The sequence below is a fragment of the Leucopleurus acutus genome, assembly GCF_964270905.1.
Source record: "Leucopleurus acutus genome assembly, chromosome: 5".
Taxonomy (NCBI): Eukaryota; Metazoa; Chordata; class Mammalia; order Artiodactyla; family Delphinidae; genus Leucopleurus; species Leucopleurus acutus.
The window spans coordinates 59031756-59051105 of NC_139147.1; the positions used below are offsets into that span (position 1 = coordinate 59031756).

Sequence of the window (19350 nt, forward strand, 5' to 3'; positions counted from 1 at the left end):
GTACAAATGAAAGAAAACTCCACACATAGAGAAAAAAACCCAGTCACATCATGAGAGGAGAGATCATTACAGCATTGATAGCTTCAATATATAATTTGGTTCTGGATAAAAATAAATATACATTTGTTTTGTAAAGTGTCTACTGTTTAAATTCAGCTTCAAAATATTTGGATTTTCCGAGGTGGTAATTGTGGAAACTGTGTAACGTTTCTCAAAAATCATTTCGCACTTGCCAGCTGCACAGTGTAGATTGCCATTCCTCCAAGCGCCAACGCAGGGAACAATTCATGTCTTCCCACCTCTCCCTGTTTCCTTTCTGTCTGTACAATGAAAATGGAAACGGTGTATATTTTTTCAAATATTTTCTGTTTCCCCAGTTGCCACCTCTGAAAACTGCGAATCGTTTTGAAGATAGGAAAAGAGGAGTACTATTTATTTTATTTTATCCCCTACAAGTAAACTGGAAAAAACTGGCCTTCACGCCTCTGCTTGGGGGGCGGGGCGGGGGTGGGGAGGAGGGGTATTTGTGTCGGAGGAGGAGTGAGGCAGCTCTCCTCAGGCGCTGGCGGGGCGCATCCTTGCTCCACAGAACTGAAGGAGCTCAGTCTGGTCCGGTGTGAGATCCCTCCGGGCTTCCCAGCTGAAGCCAAACACCCCGCGCGGCCAGGAGCGAGGATGGAGTGGCTGGTGAGCCGGGCCAGGCGTGGGAAAGGGGGCGCAGGATGGGCGACATCGCTCCGGCGGCCCTGGGGCGGTGGCGGGCTGAGAGCTCCGGGCTGCGGCTTTCCCCAGTCTGGTTCGGAGGTGGGATTTTTGCTAGCGCTTTCTCCTCAGCTCTTAACCTTGCTGAGAAGCGGATTTTGCCTTCCAAAGGGTGGTTTACAGGCCATTCCTGGCGTTCCGCTTCTCCGTCCCAGTGCGCTGGAAAAAGGATGCTGCCAGGCGCAGGCTCCGGAGACGCTTCTCCGAAGATCCTTGACATCCTCAGACAGGAACTGGGCTGGGAGGCGGGCGCTGGCGGCGGGGATAGAGGGTGCTGTATTGGCTCCGTTTTGGCCCTGAAACCTGGGGTGGGGTTGCAGAATTTCAGGCTCAGGCTGTCCAGGAGAGCTGGCGCCCTCTGCGATGCTCCAGCCTCTTTCTGCATCCTCTGGGTCTTTGCCTTGGGAAGCCATAAAGGATTGGATAAATCAGGGTTAAAACCCTGGGTATCCACGAGAGACAGACATTTTGTTTATTCAGGACCTGTGTATATGACAAAATGAAGGAAGGAGAGGGTTTTCATTTACATTGGTAATTGATAAAAATAATAAAAATTAAAATCTAAATACAAGTAATGCCTGGAGGTAGTTTTTTTTTTTTTTTTTTTTTTGTATATAGTTTATTGGCAGGATCACACAGCCAGTTATTTCACTGTTTTCCTTAATAAAGGAGAATGGTGGCCTTAGAGCTAGTGTTTACTGAGTGCCAGGTGCTCTTAATCTTCACCACTATCCTTCAAAGGAGGAGTTATTATCCAATTTTACAAATAGAGAAACAGGCAGAGAGGTTAAGTTTTCCAAGTCCATGTGACTGTATGTGGCAGGATCAGGATTTGGACCTAGAAATTTTCAGGGAAGAGGTATGTATAGGGGCAAAGTAGATGGGCAGCTGTTAGGTAAGACCCAGGCTTCTGAACCCTGGCCCTCTTGACAAAGGTTATAAATGGACTTCTCTATTTCCATTATTGTGTGATCTGATTAATGAATTTTTTTAAGTTACCTAATATATATTGGCTTTTACCATACCTTAGGTACTGTATTCAGTACTTTAAATGCTTAATTAATTCTCATAGTAACCCAAAGAGATAACAGCAACATTGATTTAGTGCGTATTTGTATCAGTCACTGTTCTAGGAGCTTTACATATACTATCTCATTTAGTCTTTTTAACAGAGAGAAGGTTGGTACTATTATTTTTTTCTGCATTTCAGAGAGGTAAAGTGATTTGTCCTAGCTTACACATCTAATATTGGTGCTAGCCTGAACTCAAGTCAGCCAGAGGAAATGTGTATATAATTAATAGCAAAGCTTTCTTTCTAATTCCCTTTGCCTCAATCACTGTGCTTCTGTTTCTTAAACATTGCTGGCCCCCAGTTCGTACATCTTGTGTTTTGGTGTGTGTCTCCTTTCTCTCTTATCCTAAAAGACAGATTTTTACTCGGAAAGCCAAACTATTTGCATTCCTCATCACAGCCTTTGCTAGAGCCTGGATTTCCATGTGGCATGCTGGTGTGGAATTCGAATGCCAAAGAAAACTTTTTAGTTTCAGAAGCCAAAGATTTTTTGTTTGTTTTTTTTAACATCTTAATTGGAGTGTAATTGCTTTACAATGTTGTGTTAGTTTCTGCTTTATAACAAAGTGAATCAGCTATACATATACATATATCCCCATATCTCTTCCCTCTTGCGTCTCCCTCCCCCCCACCCTCCCTATCCCACCCCTCTAGGTGGTCACAAAGCACCGAGCTGATCTCCCTGTGCTATGCGGCTGCTTCCCACTAGCTATCTATTTTACGTTTGGTAGTGTATATATGTCCATGCCACTCTCTCACTTTGTCCCAGCTTACCCTTCCCCCTCCCCATATCCTCAAGTCCATTCTCTAATAGGTCTGTGTCTTTATTCCCGTCTTGCCCCTAGGTTCTTCATGACCATTTTTTTTTTTTTTTTTTAGATTCCATATATATGTGTTAGCATACGGTATTTGTTTTTCTCTTTCTGACTTACTTCACTCTGTATGACAGACTCTAGGTCCATCCAACTCACTACAAATAACTCAGTTTCATTTCTTTTCATGGCTGAGTAATATTCCATTGTATATCTTCTTTATCCATTCACATCTTCTTTATCCATTCATCTGTTGATGGACACTCAGAAGCCAAAGTTTTGAAATAGCAAAAGCCTAAGCATTTGAGTTTTAAAAGCCTAAATGCTGAAAGGCCAAGGACAGGCCTTCATCCCAGAAAAAGTTGATGGGAAGAATACAAGGTGATGGAGGAAGCAGCTTCTTTAACCCTAGGCTGGGAGAGCAAAGAGGGACTGACTAGTGTCGGTTTGTGTCCTGAAAAGGATGCTCTGTGCCTGGCCCCTGGGAGTAGGGAGTCCAGGAGGGTGGTGAATAGAACTTACAGGTAGGTGTTGAAATCAAAGAACAGAAAACACCTGTGCCTTGCTTTCTTGTGGGGAACTGTGGGAAGAGGCAAGCCTGCCCATCATGGCGAGGGAACTGTAAAACAGAGAGGGACAGATACATGGGAGTCTAGTCAGAGAGTCTTGCAGAATTCTCCTTTGTTCAGCACAGAAGAATCCAGGAGCACAGAATCTGGAGAATTGGGAAACATGAGAGAACACGCTGTAAGCACAAGATTTAATTGCACAAACCGATGATCAGGATGACTTGAGGGGAACATAGTGCCAGCATGGATAGATGGTTGTAACCAAGGGTTAATGGTCCTGTCCCACGGCTTGGCATTCCCAGGACTGTGGATGCGGTGCCAGAGTTTGGGACAATTGTGAAGTGTTGGTGGGCTAAACTGACAGAGATTATGGGCTATTGACTGAAATTAAGTCTCTACCTCTAGTTGGAATGGCAACATGAAATAAAAATAAAGTTCAAGTTAAAGAAAAATACAGAGAAACCTATATTTCTTACATACCTCAATTATAGAAAAATATAGAATATAGGAAAAAATATAGGGAAAATTTACATTCCTTGCTTCTACCCCCTTACGGTGAACACACTAATGTGGACCAAAGCCAGCCATGGGGCTGCTGCAGAGTAAAGTTATTCTGTCTCCATTCCACTCTCTCATTTTATAGCAAAATTATACCCAGAATAATAGTCCCTTAAATACCACCATGATTTGTAAAAAGGCCAAGGATTTCTGCCAGACACATGAACATAAAGCAATGAAGAAAAAATAAAGCCATTACTGGTTTTGAAAAGGTAAAATTTACATAAACTGTGCAAAATTTGCAGGAAAATCTACCTCAGCAGTCACATATGCTGCCAAGTGGTTACAACCTGAGTTACATTTTTAATATAAACAGATGTGGATTATCTGGGGAGTGAATGTTCTTCAGCATTTGCCGTCTCTCTGTTTTCTGAGTATACTTATGGCAGTTTGTTTTCCCAGCAGTCTTGACAGTGGTGGCTTTGGAAGCAAGGCCTTAAATTGCTTATTGATGGCCATAATGAAGGAACCACACTGCTGCTTTTCCCTTCCCATATCCTGAGCACCCTCTGTTATTTCTTCCATTTATAGTCTCTGGTTCTGCTTCCACAAAACCAAAGGTTTCCGGTGGTTAAAACTTTAGCTGCAGCATTTCCTGAAACAGCGATTAGGTTGAAGCTTCCTTAGCTTTGTCCACATCCAAATGCCCACTTCTGTACTTTGCTTTCTGTCTTCAGGTGTTGAGGAGGCTCTTCTGTCATCTGTCTACCTTCCAACTGATTTGGTTCTTGGCTGCCATGATGTTTTGCAGGGCACAAGGTAAAGATACTCAATTCCCCTGCGTGGAATCCAGGAAACACAGTTTTTGGAGTGGAAACGTTTGGCCACTCTTGTTTGTGCTGTGTTAGTTCATCTGTCTGCATGAATTATTTAAGTGTGTAATTCGTTTGGAGGACTGGGAGTGGTTCTTTCTGCTTTCCACATTTTTTCCAATGTTTTCAAAGAAGTTAATATTAAGAAACTTTTCCTAGATAAAACCAGACATGAAAAAATTCTTCCTAAATTAAGATATCATTTTTCACCTATCAAATTGAATAATGTTTAAAATAATAATTCCCTATGTTTGTAAAGATATGGGAATGCCTAAGGGAGTGTGAATGAATATGGCCTTTTGGGAAGGTAGTCTGGTAATAAGCCTTAAATTTGGGTGTGTCCCTCTCACAGAAAAATACTAAAAATAATGAAATATGGAAGTTACGTAGGTTCACATAGTCTATCATATAAAACATACACCTATGCTCTCCACTCATCTGCTGAATTTCCTACTTGTGCCAGTCCCTTCTCCTCGGTTCCATAGGAGACCACACCTCACTTTGCTGCTGGCCTTTTATCACCTGCTGCGTGATGTTGTACTACATCAGCCTTCACAGGGGTAGGAAAGGGAAGTTTCATACCATGTACAACATAGGATTTACCAACCCTAAATGGAGTTTCATATATGCAGCGAAGAATTATAAACCTTCCACTAAATTATTAGTCAGAGAGAAAAGTTACCCAAGAAGTTAAAACTCTAGTTTTGATCCCTTTTCTACTCTCTATTCTAAAAGCAGCAATTTCTTCAGATCTCTGCTCTGCAAAATCCCAACAAACCTTTTGGAAACCCCAGTCCTAACAACCGGTATTCCCCCCAGAACTTTTCACATCTACCAAGAGTACACCTCACTAAAATTGGAATTATGCAACACTTGTGGGTTCCAATTTGTATTTGTTGCTATGCCCGTCTTTTCATGCTTGATGCTGTTGAGTGGATATTGTTTGTTTGTTTGTGCTGCCTTCTTTTTTTCTAATTACTCTAACAGTTTATCTGTGTTATTAGTCTTAAAAACAATAACAGGGCTTCCCTGGTGGCGCAGTGGTTGGGAGTCCGCCTGCCGATGCAGGGGACACGGGTTCGTTCCCTGGTCCGGGAGGATCTCGCGTGCCGCAGAGCGGCTGGGCCCGTGAGCCATGGCCACTGAGCCTGCGCGTCCGAAGCCTGTGCTCTGCGGCGGGGGAGGCCACAGCAGTGAGAGGCCCGCGTACAGCAAAAAAAAAAAAAAAAAAAAAAAAAACAATAACAGATTTGGTGTTTTAAGTCAAAATTTTGTGTACCATTTTATTAATTTGTGCCTTCAACTTTATTAATTCACTCCTTTTATCATTTCTTGGGTGGGGTGGGAATTTTGGATATCTGTGTGTATTCATTTTCTTCAGTCTTTCTTGTTTCCCAGTAAATTAAGTTAGGATTAAATATTTCCCTCCGAGAACTGCTTTGTAAATTTCTACAGATTTTAATATATGATATTCTTATTGTCATTCATAGTGATTTATAATTCTTGTTATGATTTCTGGTATAATTAAGGAGTTAAAAGAAGCATGTAAATTTCTCATTTTATTGCATTATGGACAGAGTTCAAGGTCATTTTTTTGTACACTATTTCAAGTTCAGTTTGAGGGTATGTTCCGTATGTTGTTTGAAAAGATTGTATGTTTTCTTTTGGGTAAAAGTTTACAAATACATGCTCATATGCACATACTACACATACATATATAATAAGTTATATATAAAAATTTGTTTTTCAAATGTTCTATATCCTTATATTTGATTTTATTGCTTTACTTACTTTTTTTAACATCTTTATTGGAGTATAATTGCTTTACAATGGTGTGTTAGTTTCTGCTTTATAACAAAGTGAATCAGTTATACATATACATATGTTCCCATATCTCTTCCCTCTTGCGTCTCCCTCCCTCCCACCCTCCCTATCCCACCCCTCTAGGTGGTCACAAGGCACCGAGCTGATCTCCCTGTGCTATGCGGCTTACTTATTTTTTTAATATGTGGAAGTGAAAATTCCAAGAGAACAATGAAAAACTCTCTCATTATGATTATGGATTTATGGATTTTTCTTTGTAGTTCTATTAGGTTTTTATATATTTCAGAGTTATGTTGTTAGGTGCATGAAGATTCATGATTAGTATGTCTTATTTTAGATTCCTCCTTTTATCATTTTGAAAAATATATTTTTGTTCCTTACAGTGTTTTTGTCTTCTATTCTCCCCTTTCTCTCCTTTTAAAATTCTTACTAGACTCATGCTGAAACATTCTAGTCTTTGAATTTTTCTTTAATCCTTTCTATATCTTTATCCCTTTGTGCTACATTCTGGAAAAATTCTATGACCTGGTCTTCCTACTTACTAATTTACTCTTCAGTGATATTCATTCTGCTAAGTCTGTTAAGAGTTTACATTTCTCATTTTATGCATCTATAGTTTCTACTATTTACAGTGCTGGTTCCTTTTTACACTTAAGATATCACATTTATTCACATCAAAATTTATTTATTTATGATAATAAATAAATAAATTTATTTATGATAACAAATAAATTTATTTATGATATTTTTATTCATTTGGTGAGTTCTTGGGTTTGTAGAGTTTATTATTCCTCTATCATTGTGTTAACTTTCTCAAATGGTTGGCTATTTGTTTTATTGAGATCTCCCATTGAGTCATCTATCATATCAATATGACTAGCCAGCATTGGAGGGGGAAGAAATTATTGCCATACCTTATATTCTGCACTGCATACAGTAAAAATAGGGGAATGTGTAGATTGTCATTTGGTGGTCAAATCTCTCTGGTACTATCAGCCTCCTGGAGCACTGTCCTGTATATCTCTCTATCTTGTGTTCCTATACTCACCACTGCTTCCTGAAGGCAGACATCACTACTGCTGCTCCTTCCTTTGCAGGTATGTGTGTGGAATGTCCAGAGCTGCTATACCTTCTTCACTTAAACTAATCACTCTGCCTATTGTCCGTTGGCCCTTTCTTATTCCTGTTACTGCTCCTGGCATAAACTCACTTGGTGATGCTTCTATCCTATTTGGCACTTTCCATCTTCAACCTCATTTCACCTAATTCCCAGCCTACAGGGATTCTTCATGTAATTTCTGGTCACTGGGATTTTGCTTTCTTATTTTTCTCCTCTGCTACTCTTAAAGACTGAACAAATATTTGAACTTATATTTCTCTAGCAACATCAGGAAGGTAGGTAAACGTTTTCTTTTTTTGCATTTTTCTGTATCTTTTCTAAATTTGACTTTGAACGTGCATTGTTTTTAATCAAAAAAAAGTATATTTGTGTATGTATTAAAATTTAAATGTTTTTTATGATTCCATGATGAAAGTGGAGACCCAAGATGTAAGAGAGTTGCTGAACGCACCTGCTTCTTTAAGATGCTCTCTGCAAAATCCCCAGGAAGTTTTGATTGTGACATGGCAAAAAATCAAGGCTGTAAGCCCAGAAAACATGATCACCTTTAGCCAGAACCATGGGGTTGTAGTCCAGCCTGCCTATAAGGACAAGATAAACATCACCCAGCTGGGACTCATGAACTCAACCATTACCTTCTGGAATACCACCTTGGAAGACGAAGGGTGTTACAAGTGCCTCTTCAATACCTTTGGTTCTGGGAAGATCTCAGGAATATCCTGCCTCACTCTTTTTGGTGAGAGTCTCTGAGAATACATTGTCTCTGGCTTGAAATGTTATTTTGCAGAATGTTTGGAATGTAGTGGTAGTGCCTAGTTTTTCAGGATCCTAACCCCAAAATGGCTCATGAGAGGACACTTGGCCTTTCATGTCTACTGTAACTGTGGTTACTGTTATTTGGAGAGTTCAAAGGACTATGTTGAATCTCTGCCTGGAGTTATCTTTGCCCTGACAAATACTGTTGTCAACAAGAGTAAATTAAGGACCATAGTGAGGATGAGTTCTCTATAAGCACTGATGTGGTTCAGACCTGGCTTTGCAATTAGCAGTCATGTGACCCTAGAAGAATCCTGTCCACTCTGTACCAGAGTTTATTTATCGGCACCAGAAGTGTGAAGTAGATCATTTCTAGGGTCTCTAACAGCTTTAGTATTTTTGGATCTAAGGACAAAGCCAGCTTGGGCTAAGCTGGAGCCAGTTATAGGGGTCCCTCTCATTTTGTTTCAGTTTAGCTGTATCAGGAGTGATAAGGAGACATGCATCAGAGGCTCTTCATTCCTGATGCCTACTAGGGATTTAACTGAATAATAAGCATTCTTTTAAAATCCAAGAGGCTTAGTTTGATAAGATTCCTTTCTTCTTAACTGATGCTTAGCTGAGATCAAGAATTCAGAATTAGGAATAAGGGGTAACTTTGGAGGATGGCACACTTGGTGGTAGTTTTAGAAGGGAAACGACAAACTTAGACGGGGTTATTAGGAATGTTAAAATGAGAGTTCGTGCACACCAAGAATATTGGACATGGGATAAGAAGAGGCTCAATAAATAAGAATGCAAGGGAGGTAAGACAACACCAAATACAAGTTTCTTTCACTTATTTTGCCTGTAATGAGTCCTCTCTGCAGGATCTTGCATCAGGCTTTCTTCTTGATTTCTATTTCTTTCATTCCTCTTTCTCCCTCTGTCTCCCTGTCTTTCTCTCTCTCTCCCCTCCTCCAATCCTTCCTTCCTCTTTCCTTTCCTTTTTTCCTCCCTTGCTCTTTTTTCTTCCCTCCCTCCCTCTCCTTTCCTTCCTTCCTTCTTTCCACCATTTTTCTTCCTTTTCCTTCTTGTGTCATATTTTTCTCATTTCTGTCTGTTTCCTTTTCTTTTTCTTTTTTGTTCATCTTTCTTTCTCCTACTCCCCCTTCTTTACTCATAATCTTTGTATTATTTTTTTGCCCGAAAAGCAGACTCTCCTGCATCTTCTAGCGAGTAATTCTGTAGTTCTTTTCCACACTGATCCTTTCCAGCCACAACTTATAGCTTTCATCTAAGTCATTCTTTGATACACCAGGGAACCCTGCTGCCAATCTGGCCACGTCAACCATACTCGTCTTCCTTTACCTTATGTCTCTTCCTCCAGGACTTATTGATGTTAGTAATCTGGGCACTCTGGACAGAGCCACCGTCCTATAGGCTCATTTTCTCCAGCCTACTGCCACCCACCCACTTATTGAACTTCTGAGCACAGACAAGCTTTCATTTAGCATTGCCCTTTAATTATCTTGTGGGCTCCAAAGCCAACCACAGAAAGGCAAGCTTACATTTGCTCAGCAGAGATAAACTGTATATTCCAAAGAAAATGAACTCATTAATCAAGGGACTTTTGAAAGGGAACAGGGTACAGCTGACCTAAAAATAATGTCCTTTTTTCATAAGCTAGTTATATTCTGTTAACTCCATAAGGTGATCTCCACGGTCCTTACAACTGTCATTCTGTGATTTTCTGACTACTGACTATGAATTTCTAATTGACGTTTTGTATAGCTATTTCAAGCAGGGACTTGCCAGGTCTGCTCCATGCATCTTGTTCCCTGGCCCAGTTCCAAACAGAAAAAGGCTTTCTCTAAGCAGCAGCCCCCCTACGGGCTCTCTGTTCTGAAACTGCCCTCATGCTTCTGAGAAGTGCAGACTACTTGTGTGGAGGTGCCGATTGGTGGTCATTGTCAAACTATTTGAGAGGGGTACCCAGAAGAAGGCAGAGATCTTACATTGCCCATGGAAGAGAAAAGGATAATTAGGCTCTGCACTGTTTGGGGGAGAAGGTACCTTCTGTCCATCCAGCTAATTCTCCTAGAGGCAAACTACAGGGAGAATCGTACTTGTCACAGGGTTGTACTAGGCCAGCCTCCCTCCTGCAATTCAGAGAATTAGACACAGAAAGAACCCGGAAGGCCGCAGTTTGGATTGGATGTGCTACCTTATCTTTCTAGCCTCCACTGTCTTTCTGTAAAGATCTTTTTCTCATCTCTCTGAGGAGAGTGTAGCACTCACACCATGCTTAACTGATGGCAGATCATTTTTTTTTGTCCCAGTACAGCCCACAGTATTCCTTCACTATAAACTATCTGAAGACCACCTAAATATCACTTGCTCTGCCAATGCTCGCCCAGCCCCTATGATCTCCTGGAAGGTCTCTGGGTCAGAGATTGAGAACAGTACTGAGATTCTCTCACACCCCAATGGGACAACGTCTGTCACCAGCATCCTCCAGATCAAAGACCCCAAGAGTCAGGTGGGGAAGGAGGTGATCTGCCAGGTACTGCACCTGGGGACTGTGACCGACTACAGGGAAACTGTGAACAAAGGTAAGAGAGAGAGGGCAAGATTTACCGTGGTCACATTTGTGGACACACACCTGCAAGGTGGTGAATCCTCTGCAGAGCCTTTAGCAAAGGAGCTGATAAGGGAGAGAATGGGATAAGTAGGGAAAGAAAAACAGAGTTGAGGAAGCCAATAAAGCCGATTTTACCTTTGCAGATGTGATATGTTGCCCACATACTGAACGCTTTTGCTGAGATCCATCCATTGATTTATTCTTCCGTGCTACTAACTGAGCATTTGTTATGCCAGAAACACAACAGTGAGGACTCAGTCCCTTCACACAGGGAGCTTCTAGTCTAGGAGGGAATGCAAAAGGAGCTGGGCAATTGTAAAACTTCATGATAAATGCTTCAATAAGAAAGCTATAGTAGGAGTTCGTGTTTTTCAGCATGAGCCACCTGTTCTTCTTTGGCCCTGCAATAAACCTTTCTCTACTTAAAAAAAAAAAAAAAAGACAGCTGTGGTACACCATGGGAGGATTGAGAGAGGGGAAAAGGAGCATCAGCTCAATCTGGAGGGATTAGGATGTTTTCCTGGAAGAAGCCACATCCAGGATGAAACCTTTGCATAATCTACACTGTGGGAAAGGGGCTTTTAGGAAGGGGGCCAATCTGAGATGTTTTCCTCACCCCCTTTTAAAATAAACTGCCTCCTGTTCAGGACCTCTTTTGCTCTCCTGCGTTTCTATCTAAACTGCTGTCTCTGGGCCTCATCAATACAAGAGGTAAAGATTATGGGAGAGAGAATAAAGAAAGCGGTGGTTTTAGAGACAGGACACTTTAGTGATGACGGCCACAGTTTTCTTTCTCTATGCAGTTTTGAAGCACTAACTCTGGATGAGGCACTCAGCAATAAGCCTCCTATAAAAAGATATTGCTGCTTTTTTTCTGGACGCATTGTAAACAATAAAAGCTGGAAAAGTTTAGACCTCATTGGTATGGTGGCCTCTAGTGAACATATCCTGTGGTCATTTCTGGGGTCCTTGAAAAAGCAGACTAATCAAAAAGTAAACGTTTAGGTAAATTTGCTCAAGAGGTTTGCAGTATTAGCTTTGGCCATTTGTGAAGAGATCCTCAGATTCAGCCACGGTGAAGGGTAAATTTCCCTGAAAAACAAAAATCTGAAAAGGAACATGTCTCTCCAAGAGTGCCAAAATTGACATATCGTTTATAATGTTTATGCATCCTTTGTATAATGTTTGTTCATTCTGCGAACATTTACTAAAAATCTTTCATGCTTAAAGCATTATGTCGAGCACTAGAACTAGTGAAATTAGACAAATCTGAAGGTGCTCAGTTAAAGTATGATGTGACAAATTCCATGATAAATGTATGGAGAAGATGCTGGAGACTCGCAAATCAGGGAGTGTTTCTTCTGCCTTTGTATTACACAGTGACACTGAGGGGCTGACATTCAGGCTAAGTTGCATCTATTGACTATTGGAAAGAGATTTAATAACAAAGGCATAGATTAGAAGCAACACAATAAAAACATTGAGATGAGTTATTCCTGGGGGTTGGAATCACGAGATTCATTATCCTTTTCCTTTATATTTCTCTGTATTTTTCAACAATTCCTCAATAAACATATTACTTTAATGGACAGTATGGCAAAGAATATGTGCTTTGAAGGCAAACAGACCTCTGAGCAAGCCTTGTTCTACCACTTACTACACTGATTTTGGGCTTACTTAACTTCTCTGAGCCTCAGTTGTTTGTTTTTTTAATCTGTTAGATAATTATAATAAGACCTAACTCTTGGGCTATTTAGAGGATTAAATGAGGTAACACATTCAAAGCTCCTACAACTTTGTAACTACATAAAACATGTTAGTGATTATTATTATTTAAATGTTATTAAAATAATGTGAGGTCATGAATATAGGCTTCAGTATATATATATATTTAAGAATAATTTTCATCGAAAGCTCAGCTCTAGTAAAAACTCATCACAACTGTCTCTTTATCGCTTTTTGCCTCTACAGCTTCCACTTATGACTTGTTTTTCCTTTTCTCCCTTCAATATCCACAGACTTTTGGTTTTCAGTTCCACTACTGTTAAGTATTGTTTCCTTGGTAATCCTTCTGGTCTTAATTTCAATCCTACTATACTGGAAACATCGTCGGAACCAAGACCGAGGTGAGTCCCCATGGGAAGTACAAAGAAGGAAAAAAATGATTGTTTAATGACAATTTGGGGGTAAAATGAAGATATAAGTAAAGGGGTGACAACCATGTGTTTGGTTTGGTGTTTCCAGAATACATAAATGTTGATGGTATTTTAAAACACTTCAGTGTCATTTTCTTGCAATTGGACATTAGTTTCTGCATTTCATTTGCCAAGATGGTTTAAAGGCCAATTTTTTTATAAATTCAGAGTAAGGATTGATGAGAGGACATGTGGAAAATGTTTATTCAATCACTATGGAATCATCTAATGGCAAAAGCAGGGAAGTCTTGGCACCCAGGCTGTGTTCATTCTACCCAGGACAATCTCTTCTCTTTTTACAGCATTCCACAGGTCAGCTACCCCACTTAAGAGACTGTGAACTTGTCTGATATGATCACTAATTGAGTAGTGCTTTCTATGTTATACCCTCACTATGGCTCAGACACTCTAGGCAAACACACAGGTGATCCATACTTATAATAACTGCATCATGTCATTCTGCCCTTATACACTGTTAATTTCTCTCCAGCCCCTACAACAACTATCACAGTGCCTTATGTATACCAGGTGGTCAATAACTGTTCATTAAAAGATGAATGAGTGAATGAATGGAAGGGTAGATTTTCAAAGGGATTTGTTCAATTCCATTTTTTTTTTAATTGCAAATTCAGTACCTCATAGATGCTGAGTCTTAAACACTGTGAGACAATATAAAACAAGAGATGGTATCAAACAAGAGGTGTCAGCCAGCTGGGAAGAATTAAATTTCTTTAGTTTCTGAAGACAGTGCATAATTTATGAAAGCTAATGCAAAGCTGCGGTTTATGTTGTATGTAATGGGAATTTCCCAAGATGAAGGGGTGGTATGGGAGTTTTCTCCAGCTCACATGACTGACAGAGAGGAAAGAAAAAAATGTTGGCTTTGAGTGTTATTTTACATTTCTATTAAAAATCTCACTCAGGGCTTCCCTGGTGGCGCAGTGGTTGAGAGTCCACCTGCCGATGCAGGGGACACGGGTTCGTGTCCCGGTCCGGGAAGATCCCACATGCCGCGGAGCGGCTGGGCCCGTGAGCCATGGCCGCTGAGCCTGTGCATCCGGAGCCTGTGCTCCACAACGGGAGAGGTCACAGCAGTGAGAGGCCCACGTACCACAAAAAAAAAAAAAAAAAAAAAAAACTCACTCAAATGCTACCTTTTTTCCTTTTTATTTTATGTCTCATAGACGAATATCTTTCACCTTCTAAGTTTTTTGAACATTTAATTTTGCATAAGCCTTATATAAACACCTGATTAATTCTTGTGACTTTATAAGAAAAGCAACAAATCACCAGTGTCAATGACCCTTTTGCAAAAGTAGATAAAGGGATTTGTTCTGTATGGGACAGGAGATTGCAAATCAGATAATCTTATTGCACATAAACCTAAACCCATAGAACTCCTTAGCACTCTGCAAAATGTCAAAGGCAGAAGGCCGTTTGATTCCACTTTTTCCAAGCATTTCACTTTTCCATTTAGGAACTGAAGTTGACTTCCTTCCCTAAGGTCACACAGTTAGTTAACAGCAGGCCTAGGATTAGAATCCTGGTCTCCTGACCTCTGCCGGAATGTTCTTTCAGTTATAGTTTCCTGACTTGAAAGGTGCTGTTGTTAGTTGCATTTATTTCTGTCTGTGCTTGCTGATATTACTGTGTTCTTCTGTAAAGTACAAGCAGAAAAGTATGAAGTGTTTAAATTCATTTTAAAAATCCCCTTGGACAAGAATCTTATAATACAACCTATTCAAGCCCAAGGTAAATTTCAGTAGAAAGGGGCATTTGCAAAATAATTGTCCTTTGTTCATTAAGTCTTGTATTTTCTGGGAAATATGTTTGTTCAATGCCTTATTCAGTTGCTGAAGTGAAGCGAGTCAGCTTAAGATTATTTGGTTCCATATACTTAAATAGCTAGTAAAATCAAATGTCAGTTATTCTGGAGACAAACCCTCAAGGCTGAGGGAATACTGGTTTGTTAAGACCAAAACTTAAGTAATACAAAAAGCTGGGAGAAAGGGAAGAAAATCATCAAAGATAGAGACATTTTTTATTTCTTCAAGTAACAAATTTTGATTGTCAATTTGTGATGAAAGTGAATAGTGCTACCACATTTGCTTTCCATCTTTCTTTTTTTTTAATTTTTATTTTATATTGGAGTATAGTTGACTTACAATGTTGTGTTAGTTTCAGGTGTGAAGCAAAGTGATTCAGTTATACATATACATATATCTATTTTTTTCCGAATTCTTTTCCCATTTAGGTTATTACAGAATATCTTTCTTCACCCTTACTTTGTGTTTTTTTGCTTTCTCTCTCTCTTTTACTTTCTATTATCTTCTGAAACATAAAACTTTTGGATGGGTGGGGAAACATGATCAGTCAAAAATGACACCAAGATTCTGGACCTGGTGACCTGAAAAAATGGTGATATGAACAGAAATAGAAGTGGAGAGGAGGAACTGAGTGTGAGAGAGAGAGTGTGTGTGTGTGTGTGTGTGTGTGTGTGTGTGTGTGTGTATGTGTGTGTGTTCAGAGTTTGTGGGGAGAGAAAGAGTAGAGATGAATTAGTTCTTGAGCTTATTGAATATGAGTAGACAAAGAGTCATCTCCTTGGACCTGCCCAATAGTAAGACAAATCTGGTAAGTAAGAAAAGTCTGTTAAGTAAAGTTCAACTCTTTGTTAGATAAATGACCAAAAAAAGTTTATTTTAGATTAAAATCACTAATTTGTTGCTCACAAAAACATAAGCAAATTTATAGTTTGTGGACAGAGGGGTAATCTCTAATGACAGATGTTATTTTCATAGAGAAGTCAGGCTCCCTGCAGTTTTCCTGTGATTCTGTATAATGCCAGAGAGTGTGATGTTGGGTTTTTCAACTGTAAAGCTGTACTAGTGATGAGCTAGAGGTGACTTCTCTTTGCACCATTCCTAATGGAATCATCACAATTACTTCCCATGAGACTACAGCAATACAATAATAGGTTAATAGGTTTTCAGAGAACATCCTTTTTTTCTTTTATGAATCAGTACTTTATTACTAAATAGAAAATGGGAAGAAATTAAAATTTCCTAGGGAAATTTTCCATCATTTCATGATAGTTCTTTCTGTTAAAGCCAGTTGTTGCCCCTTCCACACATACTACAGTGAAGTAAAATTTGAGGTTGAGGATAATCTTTTATTTCTCATTAGCCAACCCACCAATGATCACAAGCTTCTCAGAAACAACAACTTCACTTTGGGGCAGATCATCATAGATAATCACCTAATTTTTAGAAATCTTTATTTTGAGTAGCAGTCTTCTTGTGTTTGATTGGGTCAAGGCTGATTTGGAAACCAATAGAAGATTTAGACAATCATATAAAATGCATATTCCAAACCTCACTTTTCTTCAAGTATTTAACTATTTCAGGTAAAAGTGGGTTTTTTTAATCCCACATTATCTATATAATTGCCTTGATTTTTTTCAGTTCGCTTCACAATAATCTAACCTTATAAATAGGTTCTTTGCAATACTAATAATGATAATGTTGGTAAACACTATATCTTGGGTGGAATCATGTCACTTTCTCCTATTAATTTTTTTTAACATCTTTTTTGGAGTATTATTGCTTTACAATGATGTGTTATTTTCCACTGTATAACAAAGTGAGTCAGCCATACATATACATATGTCCCCATATCTCTTCCCTCTTGCGTCTCCCTCCCACCCTCGCTATCCCACCCCTCTAGGTGGTCACAAAGCACCAAGCTGATCTCCCTGTGCTATGCGGCTGCTTCCCACTAGCTATCTATTTTACATTTGGTAGTGTATATATGTCCATGCCACTCTCTCACTTCGTCCCAGCTTACCCTTCCCCCTCCCCGTGTCCTCGAGTCCATTCTCTATGTCTGCGTCTTTATTCCTGTCCTGCCTCTAGGTTCTTCAGAACCTTTTTTTTTAGATTCCATATATATGTGTTAGCATACGGTATTTGTTTTTCTCTTTCTGATTTACTTCACATACAGATTGCCAACAAACACATGAAAGGATGCTCAACATCACTAATCGTTAGAGAAAAGCAAATCAAAACTACAATGAGGTATCACCTCACACCAGTCAAAATGGCCATCATCAAAAAATCTACAAACAATAAATGCTGCAGAGGGTGTGGAGAAAAGGGAACCCTCTTGCACTGTTGGTGGGAATGTAAATTGATACAGCCACTATGGAGAACAGTATGGAGGTTCCTTAAAAAACTAAAAATAGAACTACCATACGACCCAGCAATCCCACTACTGGGCATATACCCTGAGAAAACCATAATTCAAACAGAGTCATGTACCACAATGTTCATTGCAGCTCTATTTACAATAGCCAGGACATGGAAGCAACCTAAGTGTCCATCGACAGATGAATGGATAAAGAAGATGTGGCACATATATACAATGGAATATTACTCAGCCATAAAAAGAAATGAAATTGAGTTATTTGTAGTGCAGTGGATGGACTTTCTCCTATTTTAAGCTTAGTACTACATCAAATAACAGAGGTGCTCAGTAAATAATTTGTGTTGCGGAAATTGGTGATTAGTTGGAAAGATAATACAAAAGATGTATGTTTCCAAAAAAAATGAGAATCCTTGCTTTGCTAAATAATTGTACTTACACTTCCCAGATGAAGGCTGGGTGAGTGGTAACCCTCACCTCTATCCCAGTGTCCTCCTAGTTCCAAGCAGAAGAAAGGGTGCTTTATATGAGAAAAGTGTGAAGCAATCCTTACTGAACCGACTAGGTTAGAATTGCTTGGAGGAATCTTGCATTCCAAGGCTACTTGTCTACAAAATTTCACCCTTGAATGGGTGCAAATGCCACCCATCATATCAAAATGTCATAACAAAATCCAATCACAAAGTAGGTGGCTAACAGACCCATAAGCCTGGGCATTCTTGCCTGAGCTGTTCTGTCTTTCACGGCTGAACAGATCACTGATACTGGAAATGTTGGCACAGTTAAAACATGCAGAACTTTGCAGTTTCTGGTAAAGAATTACTTCAGATTATGTGGAGAGTGAGATGTGGAACCAAGATGATATCCGAGGTCTTTTACTTCACTGTTTACATGCCTTGTAGAGAGGCCCACATGCTCCAAGTTTAAGTGCTAGAAAGCTAATAACCTTGAAAGGACCTCTATCTGTCTACTTTGTGACCATTCCCAACCCGATCTCCAGTAAGTGAGTATCCACAGGAAACAAAGCCCAAGGTTTTATAAATAAAATACATGTAGATCATTTGGAATTCTTGAACGTGTTCTTTTACTTGTAGTCTTAAGTGTATTACTGAGCAAGTACAGTCTTACTTAGGAATAGCAAACTATTATTTCCTAGAATTACTCATGTCCTTTTAAAGAGAGTCACAGTTGCCTCACATCATGTTGGGTCAGGAATGTCTACTTCCTTCTCTTGGCTGATGAAATATATACACACAGGAGAATTCTGTGTTTATTGATCCTTCTGTTATTTATCTTCTTAAAATCTATTAGAATAGAAATTATAAATGTTCAAAGTTAATATCATGATCTTTCTTTTACCCAGAGCCATAGAGGAGTCACACAGAACCCTGAAAGTTATTCCCTGGTCTACTTGAATCTGACTCAGGAGGCAAGCAGGAGAAAGAGGGTCATTCTTCAAGGAACCTAAAAGAGCAAAAGAAATTGGAGTCAAAGGCGTAAGAATTTCAAGACTTTCTACTGCCATCTAGGCTACCCAATGCTTCTGTGAGTTCCAAGAGGAAGTCATTTTACCTCTCAGGTCTGTTGTAGGACTTGATTTTGTAAAACAATGCCATGTTGTGCTGTTGAAAGGGTACTGGACTTAGAATCAGGAGCCACTGCTCAGAGACTGACTTTGACTCCGACTGGTGGCAACTCTATGTTAATCACTATCTCAATGAGCTTCCACGTTTGCATACAGAAAATTAAGGATTTGGACCAAATAATTTGCCATTCTGCTCCAAAAATGGCTGTAATTCCAGGAAAAAAAAAAAGGAATAAACAAAGAGAAAAGAAATGAAAAAGAGAGAGAAGAATACAGGAAGGTAGGGACCAAAGAACTTTTGAGACTACCTTTTGCCTTTCTGTGGCTATTCCACCTCTTCTTCCCTTCTTCTTTGGTCTGTTAAGTCTGTTTCCTCATCACTTGGTATCTAGTCCACCACCTGCTTACAGTTTTGCTAATAACTGGTCTTTCTAGAACCCTCAGTTTCACTGCTATTCT

At 39.6% G+C, this 19350-nt stretch overlaps 1 protein-coding gene across 1 annotated transcript; it reads left to right on the forward strand.

Moving 5' to 3' along the window:
- Nucleotides 1-675: 675 nt before the first annotated feature.
- Nucleotides 676-18744, forward strand: CD200 (CD200 molecule; the record flags this gene model as incomplete). The annotated part of the gene is made up of 6 exons (XM_082840601.1): nucleotides 676-687; nucleotides 4451-4532; nucleotides 7945-8265; nucleotides 10607-10879; nucleotides 12927-13034; nucleotides 18670-18744. The coding sequence occupies 6 exons, from the start codon at nucleotides 676-678 to the stop codon at nucleotides 18675-18677; spliced, it is 804 nt and encodes a 267-aa protein (XP_082696727.1). The 3' UTR covers nucleotides 18678-18744.
- Between the last annotated feature and the right edge of the window lie 606 nt (nucleotides 18745-19350).